This window comes from Salmo salar, chromosome ssa28, assembly GCF_905237065.1.
Source record: "Salmo salar chromosome ssa28, Ssal_v3.1, whole genome shotgun sequence".
NCBI classification, from domain to species: Eukaryota; Metazoa; Chordata; class Actinopteri; order Salmoniformes; family Salmonidae; genus Salmo; species Salmo salar.
This window is the reverse complement of record NC_059469.1, coordinates 10517967-10534640: the sequence shown is the minus strand read 5'-3', so window position 1 is coordinate 10534640 and position 16674 is coordinate 10517967. Positions and strand designations below refer to the sequence as shown.

Below are 16674 nucleotides of genomic sequence, written 5' to 3'. Positions count from 1 at the left end.
GCAGGTAAAAGGTAGACTGTTGCTGGATTGGACCCAGGACTGCCATTGTTCTCTGGGGTCTTTTCTCTGTGTGTGATTGTAGTTATGTGTCCTTGCATCAGGGCGGCAGCATGGCTCTGGGGTAACAGAGGTGGCGCCTCCACAGGTGAAAGCAGGACACACCCTCACCCTGCCCCTCGATATAGACAGCTACCCCTTCTCACGATACGCCAACACTACACTGAAGGATGGCTGGTGTCAACCGCAGGGCTACTCCCTCCAGCGACCTCTGACCTATCTGGAGCCTGAAGACGCTTGCATCGCTCTGGAGATCTACAAACTGGTCAGTACTACACACACGCACGAATGCACGCACGCACACACACAACAAATGTCTCATCTCTTTAACCCTTGTGTCTCTCCCCAGATCCTGCGCTTTGCAGGGGACAGTGATCTGAGTGGCTGGCAGGAGCAGCTGTTGGGAAACTACATCGTGGAGCAGGGCCTTACCAGACCCCCCCTGAGGGATGAGATCCTAGCCCAGATAGCTTACACCACCTGGGGCAGGGAGTCGGAGGAGGGGTCCCTACGGGGCTGGTTGTTACTGGCCTGCTGCCTCAGTGCCTTCACCCCTTCCCCAGCCCTTGACAAATCCTTGCTCAAGTACGTAGCTTAGTGGGCAAAATCAGTTTTAAAGATGTCTTTTTGTGTAATTATTGAAAAAGTGTGTTGTGTAGGGGTTGAGATTATTATTTATTTTTTACACAACTTTTTAGTTTTAGCTACCATAAAAATATGTTCTCTCTTTGTCATCCATATTTGGTTCTTTGGTTTTGTCTGACATGTGCAGGTATGTAAGTCTGTGTTTCTCTGTCTCACCTGGGACAGGTATGTAAGTCTGTGTTTCTCTGTCTCACCTGGGACAGGTATGTAAGTCTGTGTTTCTCTGTCTCACCTGGGACAGGTATGTGTCTGACAAGGGTCCAGGTGAATATCGCTCTCTGTGCCAGCACAAACTCCTCACCTCCCTCCACCTACCCTCCCCCACCTCCCGCCTCCACCCCCCCTCCCAGCTTGAGTGGACAACCAATCAGAGGAGAGGAAAGATGGTGCTGGACGTACACACCTTCAACGGTGAGAGAAAGAGGGGGGTTATAACATGTATAAGTCATCTCTGTGTCATGCTTGTCACTTTATCTTTCTGATGTTGTGGTTCCATTTGCTCGGTGTAATCATGATAATTCACTTGGCTGGAGTGGTTGCTGTTTGCAGCACCAGGGTTGTACGTTTTATTCCCTCGCTTTCTCTCTCTTCCAGAGGAGAAGATTACAGCTGAGGTAGAGTCCTGGACCACAGGAGAGCAGCTGGCCTCGTGGCTGCTCCACTTCAGAGGGTTAACTGAGGATCCTCGGGGCTGGTCTGTGTCTCTGCTGGCTGATGAGGGCTGGTCTGACCTGCCTGGATGTGACTTTGTCATGGACTTGTTGGCTGGAGCAGAGACTGATACTACAGTGGGGACCGCACACACACACACTGACTACCTGTTCAACGACGAGGGAAACCGGTGAGGCTGGCGGGCACACACACAGAGATGCACACACACAGAGATGCACACACACAGAGATACACACACACACACACACACACACACACACACACACACACACACACACACACACACACACACACACGGAACCCCAACTTCATTCTCTCTCTCTCGCCATTAGGATGATAGCAGATCTAGATGGGTTCATCCCCCCGGCCCCCTCCATGCAGGCCCCTGGTCTCCCCCAGCAGGAGGCCCCATGGGACCGCGGAGACTACCAGCCATCAGAGGGTTCTCGTGGTCGTCAGATGGATGCTTATCTGGATGACCTCTTTGACCCAGTGCTGGACCAGGGACCAGGGGTCAGCACCGTTCAATGTTATGTCTAATAGGATGTGCTCTGTCACTGTGTTTACCTGTGATTATCTGTTACTGGTTGGGTTGTGTCTTCTGTTCCTTTGTCTTGGATACAAGGCAAAGCTGGGGATTGGGTGGATCGTATTACTGTATGTGATGTGTAGATTGTGTAACAAAACGTTCTGCTGTTGTGTGTGTTTAGGACAGGGAGCGTATGGCCATGTTGAACAGGAGGATGAGAGGAGGAGGAGGGATGTATGGAGCAGGTACTGTATCTCTCTCTTGCTCTGTCTCCCTCATCTCTCCGTTTCTCTCGTTATTGGGGCAATGGGTTTTCATTTCAATGTTAAATACAATACCTGTGTTGCAGGTGTTCCAATGACAATGCCAGGTTATTCTATGGGTGAGTGAGGGGAACAATGTAATTACACAAACATTATAATCATGCTTTTAAATATTTTTCCTCAACTATGGTCAAGTCATTTATTTTTCTCTATCGTGCACTATTTTCCCACTTTTCTTCCTACAATTCCAAAATGTCCCATATATTTTTGTTCTCCCAGGAATGCCGATGAACCCTGCCATGCAAGGCTACGGGGCTCAGATGATGCCAGGTATGATGCCAGCTGCCCCCATGCCTATGATGCCAACCATGATGATGCCCCAGCCAGCTGCACCAGCCGTGGACTCCCAGCAGATGGCAGCGCAGCAGCAGGCTTTCATCAACCAACAGGCCCTGCTCATGGTAAGGACAGGGAGACATTGGAGGAAAACTGGGAACCCACATGCCAGGGAATACAAACCCACCATAACCCTATCCTTGTTCAACAGTTCTTATGATATTGCCGCTTCTGTTCTAACAGAACCACCTAGTGACTGCCCATCCTCTCTCTCCTCTCACTCTCCCCTTCTAGGCCCAGCAGATGACGATGCAAGCCATGACCATGTCCCAGCAGCAGGCTCAGGAGCAGCAGCAGAGACAGGAGCAGCAGCAAAGACAGCAGCAGCAGAGACAGGAGCAGCAGCAGCAGAGACAGGAGCAGCAGCAGCAGCAGAGACAGGAGCAGAGACGCCAGGCTAACCGAACTGTCACACCCCCCCGCACCCCATCACCCCCACCCCACACAAATCCCCCCACCCCACCACCACTACGCACACCCAGCCAGATGAAGCCACAGATGCAGCACCATATACCTGAGGTGTGAGGAAGGGAGGGGTGTGACAGTATTGTTTATTTGCTGCTCTGCTTGATTAGTGTCCTTTATGTACTTAGCCAAAAATGTGCCATTTAATTACAAAAGAAACCCATTAAACAACATTAACTTGCAAGCAGACTCAAATGTGTATTTGTCACATGCTTCGTAAACAACAGGTGTAGACTAACAGTGAAATGCTAACTTACCTGTATCATGTTTTATGTGTACATCTAATTTTCCAGCCGGAGAGGGATGTGGACTTTGCCAGTCCAGACCAGCGTGAGTCTTTCAAGGTGAAGAGAGAGTTTTTCCAGAAGATTGGTGAGTAGAACTGAATAAACCTTCCAGATACCTAATCAGCATCTGAGAAGCTGATGTTGAGAGTCTTGTTTAAGACCCATCTGCCTGTGCTGTCATTCACTCTGTCAGGTTCTCAGCCCAAGCCAGCAGCCAAACCGTTAAAGCCTCGCCCTGCTCCCAGCAGCCCCCCCAAACAGACCCGTCCCCGCTCCCCCTCTCCACCCCCAGCCCCCAGAACTTTGCAACCTCCCCCCTCTCCTCCTGCCAGAGACCCATACCCCCCCAGCCCCCCGTCCTCCCCGCGCCGGCCCACCACCAGCATCCGTGACATCATCAAACAATACCAGAACCGCCCCGCCAGTGACCCCAGACCCTTCGAGCCCGTCAGGTCAGTGGGACAATGGATCCATCTAATTTCTCTCTATTGGGTCTTGTACCATATACCATCAATTCCTCTATGTACCATATACCATCAACTTCCTCTATGTACCATATACCATCAATTCCTCTATGTACCATATACCATCAACTTCCTCTATGTACCATATACCATCAACTTCCTCTGTCTTTCTCCTCTCCAGGGTTCCAGCCCGGTCGTTTGTGAAGAAGAATGATCCTAAAGAGGAGGCCTTGGCGATCCTCATGAATAAAGGACCTGTACAACCGCAGGTTAGAGTTTGGCTAGGGTTTACAAAGAGCCAGGAACGCAAACTAGAAATATTGATTTGGCAGACAGACTAGGAATATTGCACACAGAAGAACAGCCTTGGCATCACTTACTGATGGGTTCATTCATAATTAAAGACTCTAGTCTTACACTTCTCTCGCGTCCTCTCTCCTCTCATCCCCTCCAGAGAAAGTGGGCCCCTCCTCCCCCGATCCAGAGGGAGCCCCCCCGTCAGAGACAGCCTCCCCCAGCGTGGCAATCCTCTTCTCCCTCCACCAGAGGGCCTCGCTCCATCTCCAACAGCATGAAGCAGAAACAGCGCTCCCTGGCCGACCTCTTTGGCACGCAGGGTCGTTCCAAGAACCTTCCGCCTGCTCCACCCGAGTCCACCCCTCCTTATCCCCCAGCCATCTTTGAAAGCTTGCCAGACCCTCCCGCCAAGCCTGCCCCCACACTCAGTAAGTCCAACTACCTGAAATACAGGTGGAAAGGTACAGTAAAGGTACACATGTTTGTGTATGCACTGCCTGTCCAGCCATAGCCTCAGATACACGTTCATAACTCATGTACCACAGTAATAACTCCACAGAGAAGTAAAGTAACTCATGTTGTTTGTTTGTCCTCCGTAGATCTGTCTGGGGAGGAGAGTGTTCGCTCCCAGCTCCACAGGTTCTCTGCCAGCGTCTATTTCTCCAACTCTGCCATGCCTGGCAAACTGTTCCTGCGCAAGGAGGTGAGCTGGAGCAGCAGGCGCGAGAACGTTGGAATCGTCTGTATTATTCTACATGTGTTGTGGGTTTGAATTATAAGTGAATACTTATAATCCCTCTGTGTTCAGGTGTTTTACCCCAGAGAGAGGTTCAACCACCCCTACATCCTCAAACTCCTTTGTGAGCAGGTCAGTACTGGTTATTTCCCCGTGGCCCTTTTTCCTCACCGGCTTATACATATCACACCATCTATTGCTATAAATCCTTTCAGATCATGAGAGACACGTACTCTGACACCTGTGTGAGGATCACCAGAGAGGATAGGAGGAAAATGAAGGACCTACTAGGTGAGTTTATTCGGCTTTTCTTTTTTTTAACCAGGTGAGTCAGTTGGCGAGTCCAGGTTAATAAAATGAGTGTTCCCGTCCTCCATCCCGCTCTTTCCTCACGTTCTTCCCATCCCTCCCCTCGCTCTCCAGCCAGTTTCCACGTGGGCACCAGTATCAGCTCGCTTCAGGACGACACTATGAAGAAGAGGATCGTGATGGCTGCCAGAGACAACTGGGAGAACTACTTCACACGACTGTTCCCTGTCAAAGTGAGTTAGCTTTCTCTCTCTCTCTCTGACAGACAGACAGACAGACAGACAGACAGACAGACAGACAGACAGACAGACAGACAGACAGACAGACAGACAGACAGACAGACAGACAGACAGACACACACTCATCTCCCCTATGTGTGTGTGTGTGGTAGGGTGGTACCAGCGGGGACACCCAGCTGTTGGGCGTGTCTCATCGTGGGATTCGACTGATGAAGGTGGCCAGAGCATCAGGCATAATCCCCAAACACCTACGCCTGCTACGGAGCTACAGGTGTGCCTATCCTTCAACCACAACACCGGAATTAGAGGAGCTTTAGCCTCTGAATTATTGAGTGAGATTATACATCTAGTGTGTGTGTGCGTGTGTGCATATCCGTACCATGCGTGCTGTGTCTTTCTCTGTGTAGCTATGCAGAGCTGCTGTCGGTGGAACTGCGGTCTGCAGACATCGTGGAATTCAGTCTAAAGGGAGAGCAGCTGCAGCTGCAGAGCAACAGGGCTGCACAGATCACTGCCATGGTCAGCCTGTTCCACCAAGAACTCATCAATGTAACCACCCTCCTCTTCCTCATCTTATATCGTACAAATGATTGTATACATGTGTTTTCTGGTACACTAAATCTTACTGTGTATAGTATCTTTGTTGTGTGTAACATCCTATCAAACCTTCTCAGGGCTCAGATCATATGATTGCCCTGAAGAGCTTTGTGACCGACGACAAGAGCCTGCTCAACTTCCGCAAGGGTGACATCATCAAACTGCTGCCCATTGACGGCCTCCAGCCAGGTGAGGTCATCACACTGACCTTTGACCTCTCCTTCTCTTTTTCTCTCAGTCTCTTTCCCCGCGCTTTCTCTCTCTCTCTCTCTCTCTCTCTCTCTCTCTCTCTCTCTCTCTCTCTACCTTTCTCTCTCTCTCTCTCTCTCTCTCTCTCTCTCTCTCTCTCTCTCTCTCTCTCTCTCTCTCTCTCTCTCTCTCTCTCTAACTTTCTCTCTCTCTCTCTCTCTCTCTCTCTCTCTCTCTCTCTCTCTCTCTCTCTCTCTCTCTCTCTCTCTCTCTCTCTCTCTCTCTCTCTCTCTCTCTCTCTCTCTCTCTCTCTCTCTCTCTCTCTCTCTCTCTCTGTGTGTGACAGTCCTAACCCTGCTCGCTCCTTATTTCTCAGGTTGGTGTTTCGGTTCCATCGGGGGGCGCTCCGGCCTTTTCCCCATCGACGTCACTCAGCCGTCTGCCCCTCCTGACTACCACCACGTCCACCTTGACCGCCTCGACGAGAGGAGGAAGAGCATGAGAGCCCCCAAGCCGCCCGCTGCCACCAGACCCCCAGCTCCCAGGTCCACTCCCCACACTGGCTCAGCAGAGCCCACCCGAGAGGGCTCCATGCTGGGGTCAGCTCGTTCGGTCCAAGTATCGGTCCAGGGCAGTGAGATAAGTGAGGTCCAGACGTTCCAGATGACAGAGTTTTCCATGAAATACTTCAGAGACACTACCACCAGGTGAGAGGGGTAACAAGGTTATACAATGTATGTAATCCTATATTTTCCTGAGTGTAATAACTGTCTTCCATAACGACATATACTTACCTCTCTTTCTCCTTATGTACTTTCTCTCGGACTCTCTCTGCCTCGCTCCATCTCTCTCCCTCTTTCATAATCACCCTTCCTTCATCTTTCTCCCTATCACAGAATGGAAGGTAAAGGTCTGCTTAATGGAGGTATAAACTTCTCAGAGATGCTTCAGTACACAGAGGTTCCTATTCAGGAATCCCTAATCCTGTACAATGATCCTGAGCTCAATGGCCTGGCTGTCCAGGCCTTCCTGAGTGAGTCCACACACACACACACACACACACACACACACACACACACACACACACACCACACACACACACACGGAGGCTGCTGAGGGGAGGACGGCTCATAATAATGGCTGGAGCGGAGCGAATGGAATGGCATCAAACACCTGGAAACCATCTGTTTTATGTTTTTGATACCATTCCACTTATCCTCCCCAATTAAGGTGCCATCAACCACCTGTGACGCACACTATTGAGGTGTACATTGCATCTCTTCATCTCAATTTTCCCCTTTCCCACTTCTCTTTCGCTCTCTGAAGGTGTGATGCAGTTCATGGGAGACCAGCCTCTTGGGAGGCACAAGTCTGAGGGAGACTGTGTCAGCCATATCTTGATGGTGAGTCTCTCCCGTTAACCTCTATGGGCTAGGTGGGACGCTTACTCAACAGCCAGTGTAATCCCGTGGCGCGTTATTCAAATTCCTCAAAAATGCAAAAACTTCAATTTTTCAAACATATGACTATTTTACAGCATTTTAAAGACAAGACTCTCGTTAATCTAACCACACTGTCCGATTTCAAAAAGGCTTTACAACGAAAGCAAAACATTAGATTATGTCAGCAGAGTACCCAGCCAGAAATAATCAGACACCCATTTTTCAAGCTAGCATATAATGTCACATAAACCCAAACCACAGCTAAATGCAGCACTAACCTTTGATGATCTTCATCAGATGACAACCCTAGGACATTATGTTAAACAATACATGCATGTTTTGTTCAATCAAGTTCATATTTATATCAAAAACCAGCTTTTTACATTAGCATGTGACTAGCATGTGACTAGCATTCCCACCGAACACTGACGGTGAATTTACTAAATTACTCACGATAAACGTTCACAAAAAGCATAACAATTATTTTAAGAATTATAGATACAGAACTCCTCTATGCACTCGATATGTCCGATTTTATAATAGCTTTTCGGTGAAAGCACATTTTGCAATATTCTCAGTAGATAGCCCGGCATCACAGGGCTAGCTATTTAGACACCCAGCAAGTTTAGCACTCACCAAAGCTTTACTATAAGAAAAATGTTATTACCTTTGCTGTCTTCGTCAGAATGCACTCCCAGGACTTCTACTTCAATAACAAATGTTGGTTTGGTCCCAAATAATCCATAGTTATATCCAAATAGCGGCGTTTTGTTCGTGCGTTCAAGACACTATCCGAAAGGGTAAATAAAGGTGACGAGCATGGCGCAATTCGTGACATTTTTTTTAAAATATTCCATTACCGTACTTCGAAGCATGTCAACCGCTGTTTAAAATCAATTTTTATGCCATTTTTCTCATAAAAAAGCGATAATATTCCGACCGGGAATCTGCGTTTAGGTAAACAGACAAAAGAAAATAAAGCATGGGGTCGACTCGGGCACGCGCCTAAGCCCATAGTTCTCTGATCGGCCACTTGCCAAAAGCGATAATGTGTTTCAGCCAGAGGCTGCCTCGATATCGTTCAGCTTTTTCCCGGGCTCTGAGAGCCTATGGTAACCGTAGGAAGTGTCACGTTAGAGCAAAGATCCTCAGTCTTCAATAAAAAGAGCCAAGATTAACAACAACTTGTCAGACAGGCCACTTCCCATATAGAATCCTCTCAGGTTTTTGCCTGCCATATGAGTTCTGTTATACTCACAGACACCATTCAAACAGTTTTAGAAACGTTAGGGTGTTTTCTATCCAAAGCCAATAATTATATGCATATTCTAGTTACTGGGCAGGAGTAGTAACCAGATTAAATCGGGTAAATTTTTTATCCGGCCGTGTCAATACTGCCCCCTAGCCCTAACAGGTTAACCTCTCTGGGGTATGTAGTACGCTAGCGTCCCACCCGCGGGACACACTATTCAACAGCCTGTGAAATAGCATGGCGGCAAATTCAAAACAACAAAAATCTCATAATTCAAATTTCTCAAACATACAACTATTATATCCCATTTTAAAGATACGCTTCTCGTTCATCCAACTACATTGTCCGATTTCAAAAAAGGCTTTACGGCGAAAGCATAACATTAGATTATGTTAGGACAGCGCCGAGACAAGAAAAACCACGCAGCCATTTTCCAAGCAAGGAGAGGCGGCACAAAAACTAGAAATACAGCTAAAATGAATCACTAACCTTTGATGATCTTCATCAGATGGCACTCATAGGACTTCATGTTACACAATACATGTATGTTTTGCTCGATAAAGTTCATATTTATATAGAAATAACTAATTTTACATTGGCGTGTAATGTTCAGAAATGTTTTGCCTCCCAAAACTTCCGGTGAATGAGCACATCAATTTACAGAAATACTCATCATAAACGTTGATAAAATATTCAACTCTTATTCAAAGAATTATAGATTCACTTCTCCTTAATGCAACCGCTGTGTCAGATTTCAAAAAAGCTTTACAGCGAAAGCACACTTTGAAATAATCTGAGTACGGCGCTCAGTCACAAAACCAAACCCACCATTTTGTGGAGTCAACAAAACTCAGAAATTACATTATAAATATTCACTTACCTTTGATGATCTTCATCGGAATGCACTCCCAGGAATCCCAGTTCCACAAGAAATGTTAATTTGTTTCGATAAAAGTCCATCCTTTATGTCCAAATACCTCCTTTTTGTTTGCGCGTTCATTCAAGTTATCCAAATCCACTGTGCTCGCGCAGTTAGTTCAGACGAATAGTCAAAAAAGTTATATTACAGTTCGTAGAAACATGTCAAATGATGTATAGAATAAATCTGTAGGATGTTTTTTATCATAAATCTTCCATAATATTCCAACCGGACGATTCCTTTGTCTTCAAAAAAGAAAAGGAACACAGCTAACTCTCACGTGAGCATGCGCCACTGAGCTCATGTCATTTTCTCACTCATCTACTTCCAGGAGCTCTTATTCTCTCCCCATTCACAGAAGAAGCATGAAACAACGTTCTAAAGACTGTTGACATCTAGTGAAAGCCTTAGGAAGTGCAAATGGACCCTAAGTTACTGTATACTGAAAAGGCAATCACTTGAAAAACTACAAACCTCAGATTTCCACACTTCCTGGTTGGATCTTTCTCAGGTTTTTGCCTGCCATATGAGTTCTGTTATACTCACAGACATCATTCAAACAGTTTTAGAAACTTCAGAGAGTTTTCTATCCAAATCAACTAATAATCTGCATATACTACCTTCTGAGCCTGAGTAGCAGGCAGTTTACTACGGGCACGCCTTTCATCCGGACGTCAAAATACTGCCCCCTACCCTAGAGAAGTTAAATACATATAGCTCACACACAAACACCATCGCTCACCTTACACTCCTAATGAGGATATAGCTGCTTGAATGGAAACATGGAGTAATGTCTGTCCATTGTGTTTGTGTGTTCAGTTAGGGAAGGAGAAGGAGTTTCTGAGAGATGAGATTTACTGCCAGGTGGTCAAACAGATCACAAACAATACACACAAGTGAGTAGCTGGCAGATTGTGTACGAACCTTTACCTGTGAGTAGTGTACAGAGGGTCAATTCCTAACTTGTGTGTGCATGCGTTATACAGAGAGAGATGTACCCGAGGTTGGCGTCTGTTGAACCTGGTAGTAGGGTTCTTCCCCTGCTCTGGCACTCTGAACCCCTACATCACATGTCATCTACAAAACATCAGCCAAGACCCCACACACCTCTACCAAGGTACAAACACACACACCCGCACTCTGAATACCTACGTCACATGCCACCTACGAGACATCAGCCAAGAACAACACACCCTTACTAAGGTACAGCCCTGCACCCCTCACATATTTGCGATGACCCCGAAGAGATCCCTTCAAACGTGTGTCTGCATCTGTGTCTGTTACCTCAGAGCTTTTCTGTATCTAATGCAATTCTGTATGTGTCTATCCTCTATCTCAGAGCTGTCTCAAAACTGTAAGGAGAACCTGTTCCGGACTCTGATCCACGGAGGTCGCAGACACGTCCCCTCTCACGCAGAGATGGAAGCCATACTGGTAAGGCAGTGATTCCACATAAGTGTGGAAATCTTGTTATTATGTAAAATGAGCAGTACAGCTATCGCTGTGTGTCTGTTCTCTGCAGGCTGGCAGACAATCTCGTCTGTTCCCCATCAAGCTGCCAGGTGGAGTGGAGTTCCTCTGTAAGATACGCAGCTTCAGCGTAAGTCAAGTCTCCTTCCCTTTACTTTTCTACTTTCCCCTCCTCCCTTTAATTATCATTATGATAAAGATTGACTGTGTACCCAGGTGGCTCAGGAGGTGGTGGAAGAGCTGTGTACAGAGATGGGCATTCAGGAACCGTCAGAAGTCAAGGAGTTTTCTATCCATGCCAGCCGGGACAAGGGTAGGTGGACATACAGACATGCTGTAGCTATTAACCCAAATGACTCCCCAAAACTGTTTACCTGCAATGCACAAGTTGATATTAACTGTGTGACAGCAAAACGAAGAAAAAAAAACTAGTTTTCTATGACTCTCTCTTTTCTTTTCATCCCTTCCGTATCACTACCTCCCTCCTGCCTCTCTTCTTCCTCTCCTACATCAGATGGGATGGTGCGGCCTCTCCACCCAGATGAGTACCTGTTTGACTTCCTATTGGACGACGGCTCCATCTTCCTGTCCTTCCACCGCGTCTTATGGACACACCCACTTCACTTCGACAACGACCTCTACCTGGAGTTCCACTTCCAGCAGGTACCATAGTAATGACCCCTAGAGTTCTGTTATAACCACTGAAACCACCTTGCGTTATGTCAGGCCCTGGTGACAGGCCTTCTGTCCCTGTAATGAATTAACCCCATCTGGCCCTCTCTGTCTGTTGCGTGCAGGTCCTGGGTAACTACCTGGATGGCAAACTGCTGCTGCCAGGCAGTGGTGCCACTGTCGTCCAGCAGACGGCAGAGCTGGCTGTCCTGCAGCACCTGGCACAGGGCCTCACTCAAGAGCCTTCCGTGTGAGTACTACCCTTAACCCCTATACCCTAACCCCTAGCCTTTAGCCCCCGCACTCTGCAGCACCTGCCCCAATGTCTCACTCAGCAGCTCTCACTGTGAGCCACACGGTTGTTTTCAGACCGGACATAAGTGATTATCCTCTCTGTCCTATGTTAAGAGTGATATAGTTTCTGATAGTTGTCTCTCTCTTATGTCCCTGTCAGGCTTGAACTGAAGGAGTACCTCCCCCAACAGGAAGGGGGCAGAACCAACCTGGAGCAGATCCACACTATCTTCCTCAGAGAGATAACCGCCATGCGCTCCCTCAGCCCCAGCGACGCCAAGGCACGCTTCCTCGGTGAGGCACACACACATGCACGCACACAATTACATTTTTGCCTTGGTTGCTGGAAAGAACTTTGTGATAAATGTGTTTGTAACTAGATAATGCATTATAGATACAGTATCTATAACGCTGTATGAATAGAATTGTATTGATTTGATTTGCTCTCTCTATCCCCAGAATGCCTGAGCTCCCTGCCTCTGTTCGGTTCTAATATCTTCCTGGCTCAGAAGGTCAGCCATCGCAGCTGCCCCTCGCCCTGCCTGGTGGCTGTCAACCAAGAAGGAGTGCTGTTCTGCCATCCCACTACACAGGTACTGCATTTACACCCAACAACACCATTGATGTAGGGAGGGACACCCCAAACATAGGACATGCAGGCACCGTGTTTCCCAAAATATGGGTGAAATTATCGATCTTGACTGACTATATGGATCTATGGCTTTTATAGATGTCTGCTATTATTAATTCTTTATTATAATTTTCCTGTGTTATTCAGGAGCGGGCATTTATGATCCCATTGGTGGAAGTGCAGTCACTGCGCTCAGTTAAACCCAAGAAAGACAAGAAGGTGCCTGGAGTGGAGATCAACTACGGCAACCCAGGACTCCTAAAAACCATCACCATCCACCTCAAACAGGTGAAGTACAATACACAGCAGTGAACGACGGTGCCACCAACTCCCGGTTTTGTGTAGAACTAGAACAAATTGCTGAACACCCCGTAGCTTTCCAGGAACAAAGGTTGGTGACCACTGGTGGATGGGTTTGTTCTTTAGTGTCCGTAAAGTGTAAGGTTACACAGTGAAAGGGATATATGGTCACTAAGGGCAATGCACATTACACACACATGCTACCTGGGAGATAAGATTTCAAGAAGACACTTAAACCGTGCTAATCTACTCTGTGGCATCATGCCCATAAGGGGGCACTCTGCTCCCTCAGATTTGTCCTGTTTAAAAAAAATAAAAAAAAGATTGTTGTTTCTCTGTAATACTAGTAACAGTTTTATTGAGTTGGCTTTAGCTAGCCTAAATAGGTTCCCAACCTCATAACTAGCTACCACGAAGCCATTTCAGGCTATCAATCAAATTAGAGTATCTAGCTTGTCTAATTATCTTAGCAATCAATTACTACATGTACTGAATACGACTCAGAATCCTTTCAATATTTTACGCAGATTTTAGCAGAGATGCAGAGAAGCATATTCAGTTTCTGAAAAAGGATTACCACCAGTCAGGCGGATACAGACAGCTCAAGAGGAATGCTTAGATAAGCAGAAAAATAAACTGATTTTTCACATAGAATAATGCATAATGATTATGGCTTTAGATTGCAGGAAAAACCTGCTTCAGGTGTTTGAAAAATGCAAAATTCTCCAACTTACAGACAGCCCCCCTGCGGACCACCCCCCAGCCACCCTCAAGCACTTTGTGCCCCCTCAGATTTTGAGGTGCATGACGCCCCTGGCTACGCTGATACCTTTAGTCAAAGCAGCTTCCGCAATAGTCAACTGATGGAAATGGAAATAATGTGTTCAAATGAAGTGAATTGTTCATAGGCATGACAACACTATGCGGTACAGTACTTTCCTTGATAAAGTGTGCATTCCATTAATGTGTGTGTGTGTGTGTGTGTGTGTGTGTGTGCTCTGCCCTGCAGGCCAAGAAGCTGTGCCACATCATTGCTGTCATCATGGAGGAGCTGGTTAGACCACCCATCAATAGCTCTGTCTCCAGCCGCAACCACTAGACACACACACACACACACACACACACACGCACACGCACACGCACACACACGCACACACACGCACACACACTTGCAGTTGGATAGGAAATGAGTTCTACAACTGTCAATCATTGATTCATATAAGCAATGAAAGCTAATCACTTTCCACATCTACTGTTCCTTCTCCTGTGTCAGTGATACTCCAGTTGGTGATTGATTGATGAAAATGGTTGAGAAATTAATTCTATCCACTGCAGGTTTTATTTTCTCAATTTCCCAACAAACACGCACTCAGAGAGGGAGCCTATTGATAAGCGGACCTGCACTGATAAATATCAAAACAAATCAATGCCTTCAGATTTTTATCTAAAACATTTCATTATTTAAAAAAACATCACAGCCTTTGAATACCAATGAATGTCCAAATTTGAATATTGCTTTGTACGTGTTAGGTTTCCGTGCAATATATCGTTATATAACCAATTTATCAATGTGTTTCTTTGTAGTAAATATTTTTGTAATTTAAATAAAATTATTTTGTAGATGGATGAAACTGTTCTTGTTTACTTTGTGTATAACTATTAAAAAGTATTGCTGAATAAGGTATTGTTTCAATTATATGTGGAAGGTTTATTGCTAATGGAAAAACTGTCATAAAGAGGTACTGGTTTCCAGCTGTGTTTTATATGATAGGCCTACAAAACCACTCAGTGGCCTTGTGGTTTGATTGTATGCCTTGAGATTGTAAAGCTGGGAGTTTGTTCACCAGCTGTCATACAAAAATAATGTAAAAAAACGGACCCGGTGCACCTCTGCTTGGCACTCAGAATTAAGGTGATAGATTGGGGATAAGGCCCTACAATAGACTAGCTTCCTGTCCAGGGGGTGTACATGTACATCAAGCTGCCTCATGCTACAGAAACAAGAGATGGCTCCTGCTCCTATGAGCCAAAACCCATAGGAGCAGGGCTACTTACTTTAACTTTGCAAGGCTACTTACTTAACTTTACAAAACCACAAACTGCCCTTTCTCGTTCTGTCTTGACTGATACAGCTGAAGAGTGTACCAACAGGATATTTGTAAGAATGGTGAGGACTGCACAGAAACCATTACAAAACATACATATTCCTAATTTAAAGTTACAAAACCTATAGTTTCCTAGTCTTACTCTGCCTTGTACTGTAATCATCCAGCCCTGCCTTGAACTGTATGTTCTGAGACTTGTGATTGTTAGTCTTGTTAGTGTGTAGCCAATACAAGGCTGTAAACATAATTTTGATAATTTAATTCAATTGTATTCTATTCAGCCATCAGCCTGGATGAGTTAATTGAGGGGGCCCTGGATGACGAGGGCACACATATTTGTTAGCTGTGCCATTGTATTCCGTCCTGACTCTTTTAAAAAAAAGCTCATTAGTGTTTTCTAGCAGACATTTCTTTCACATTATGACGTTTTACTTAATACACAATAGTTAGGCTATATCCTGAAGTACACAGCTTGACTTTTCCACATTTTGTTGTGTTACAGACAGAATTAAAAATTGATTAAATGCACATTTTGTGTCACTGGCCTACACCCAATACCCCATAATGTCAAAGTGGATTTTCTTTTTTTTATGTTTACAAATTTATAGATATGAGAAACTGAAATGTCTTGAGTCCATAAGTATTCGACCCCTTTGTTATGTCAAGCCTAAATAAGTTCAGGAGTAAAAATGTGCTTTAGTCAAATAAGTCGCATGGACTCACTCGGTGTGCAATAATAGTGTTTAACATGATTTTGGAATGACTTATCTCTGTACCCCACACAAATAATTATCTGTAAGGTCTCTCAGTCAAGCAGTGAATTTCAAACACATATTCAACCACGTGTTCCTGAATGGCCAAGTAATTTTTTACTTAAATCTACTTGAACATTTATGGAAAGATCTGAAAATGGTTGTCAAGCAATGATCAACAACCAATTTGACAGAGCTTGAAGGATTTTGAAAAGAATAATGGGCAAATGTTGCACAATCCAGGTATGGGAAGTTCTTAGAGACTTACCTAGAAAGAATCACAGCTGTTATTGCTGCTAAAGGTGCGCCTACAAAGTATTGACTCGGGTGTGAATACTTATGTAAATGAGACATTTCTGTATTACATTTTCAATAAATTTGCTGAAATTTGTTTTCACTTTGTCGTTATAGGGTATTGTGTAGATGGGTGATAAAAAAAATCGGAATCCTTTATGAATTGTGGCTGTAATAAAAATGTATCGTATTGATCAAATGAAGAGCCATGCAATCAAGGTAGAGGAAGGTGGAAGCAGAAGAGGAACTTGAATCGGATGGTGGTGGAAATGAAGATGAATGGACTTTTGTCCAAAAGATTGGAAAGGAAACGTCTTGTGTTGATAATACCCCTTCATATCTGGTAGGAGTACATTTTCTGGGAATGTTGGGGCCGACTTGTTGAATCTGTTGGAAAT

General features: G+C 45.6%; 1 protein-coding gene across 1 annotated transcript in view; it reads left to right on the top strand.

The window, feature by feature from the left end:
* LOC106589452 (unconventional myosin-XV) overlaps positions 1 to 14751 on the top strand; it is a 34816-nt gene extending 20065 nt beyond the window's left edge. Inside the window, exons 26-59 of the mRNA XM_045709979.1 lie at positions 102 to 322; positions 407 to 642; positions 944 to 1113; positions 1297 to 1543; positions 1707 to 1887; positions 2085 to 2148; positions 2253 to 2285; positions 2446 to 2627; positions 2797 to 3081; positions 3321 to 3399; positions 3508 to 3766; positions 3960 to 4047; positions 4233 to 4503; positions 4675 to 4778; positions 4884 to 4943; positions 5027 to 5102; positions 5235 to 5353; positions 5512 to 5630; positions 5767 to 5908; positions 6034 to 6145; positions 6522 to 6852; positions 7042 to 7178; positions 7472 to 7548; positions 10578 to 10654; positions 10745 to 10875; positions 11098 to 11192; positions 11281 to 11358; positions 11445 to 11541; positions 11743 to 11891; positions 12026 to 12150; positions 12355 to 12488; positions 12654 to 12787; positions 12973 to 13113; positions 14135 to 14751. Of these exons, the coding sequence (XP_045565935.1) occupies positions 102 to 322; positions 407 to 642; positions 944 to 1113; positions 1297 to 1543; positions 1707 to 1887; positions 2085 to 2148; positions 2253 to 2285; positions 2446 to 2627; positions 2797 to 3081; positions 3321 to 3399; positions 3508 to 3766; positions 3960 to 4047; positions 4233 to 4503; positions 4675 to 4778; positions 4884 to 4943; positions 5027 to 5102; positions 5235 to 5353; positions 5512 to 5630; positions 5767 to 5908; positions 6034 to 6145; positions 6522 to 6852; positions 7042 to 7178; positions 7472 to 7548; positions 10578 to 10654; positions 10745 to 10875; positions 11098 to 11192; positions 11281 to 11358; positions 11445 to 11541; positions 11743 to 11891; positions 12026 to 12150; positions 12355 to 12488; positions 12654 to 12787; positions 12973 to 13113; positions 14135 to 14224 (4844 nt within the window). The 3' untranslated portion in view covers positions 14225 to 14751. The remainder of the gene's footprint in view (positions 1 to 101; positions 323 to 406; positions 643 to 943; positions 1114 to 1296; positions 1544 to 1706; positions 1888 to 2084; positions 2149 to 2252; positions 2286 to 2445; positions 2628 to 2796; positions 3082 to 3320; positions 3400 to 3507; positions 3767 to 3959; positions 4048 to 4232; positions 4504 to 4674; positions 4779 to 4883; positions 4944 to 5026; positions 5103 to 5234; positions 5354 to 5511; positions 5631 to 5766; positions 5909 to 6033; positions 6146 to 6521; positions 6853 to 7041; positions 7179 to 7471; positions 7549 to 10577; positions 10655 to 10744; positions 10876 to 11097; positions 11193 to 11280; positions 11359 to 11444; positions 11542 to 11742; positions 11892 to 12025; positions 12151 to 12354; positions 12489 to 12653; positions 12788 to 12972; positions 13114 to 14134) is intronic.
* Positions 14752 to 16674: the final 1923 nt, after the last annotated feature.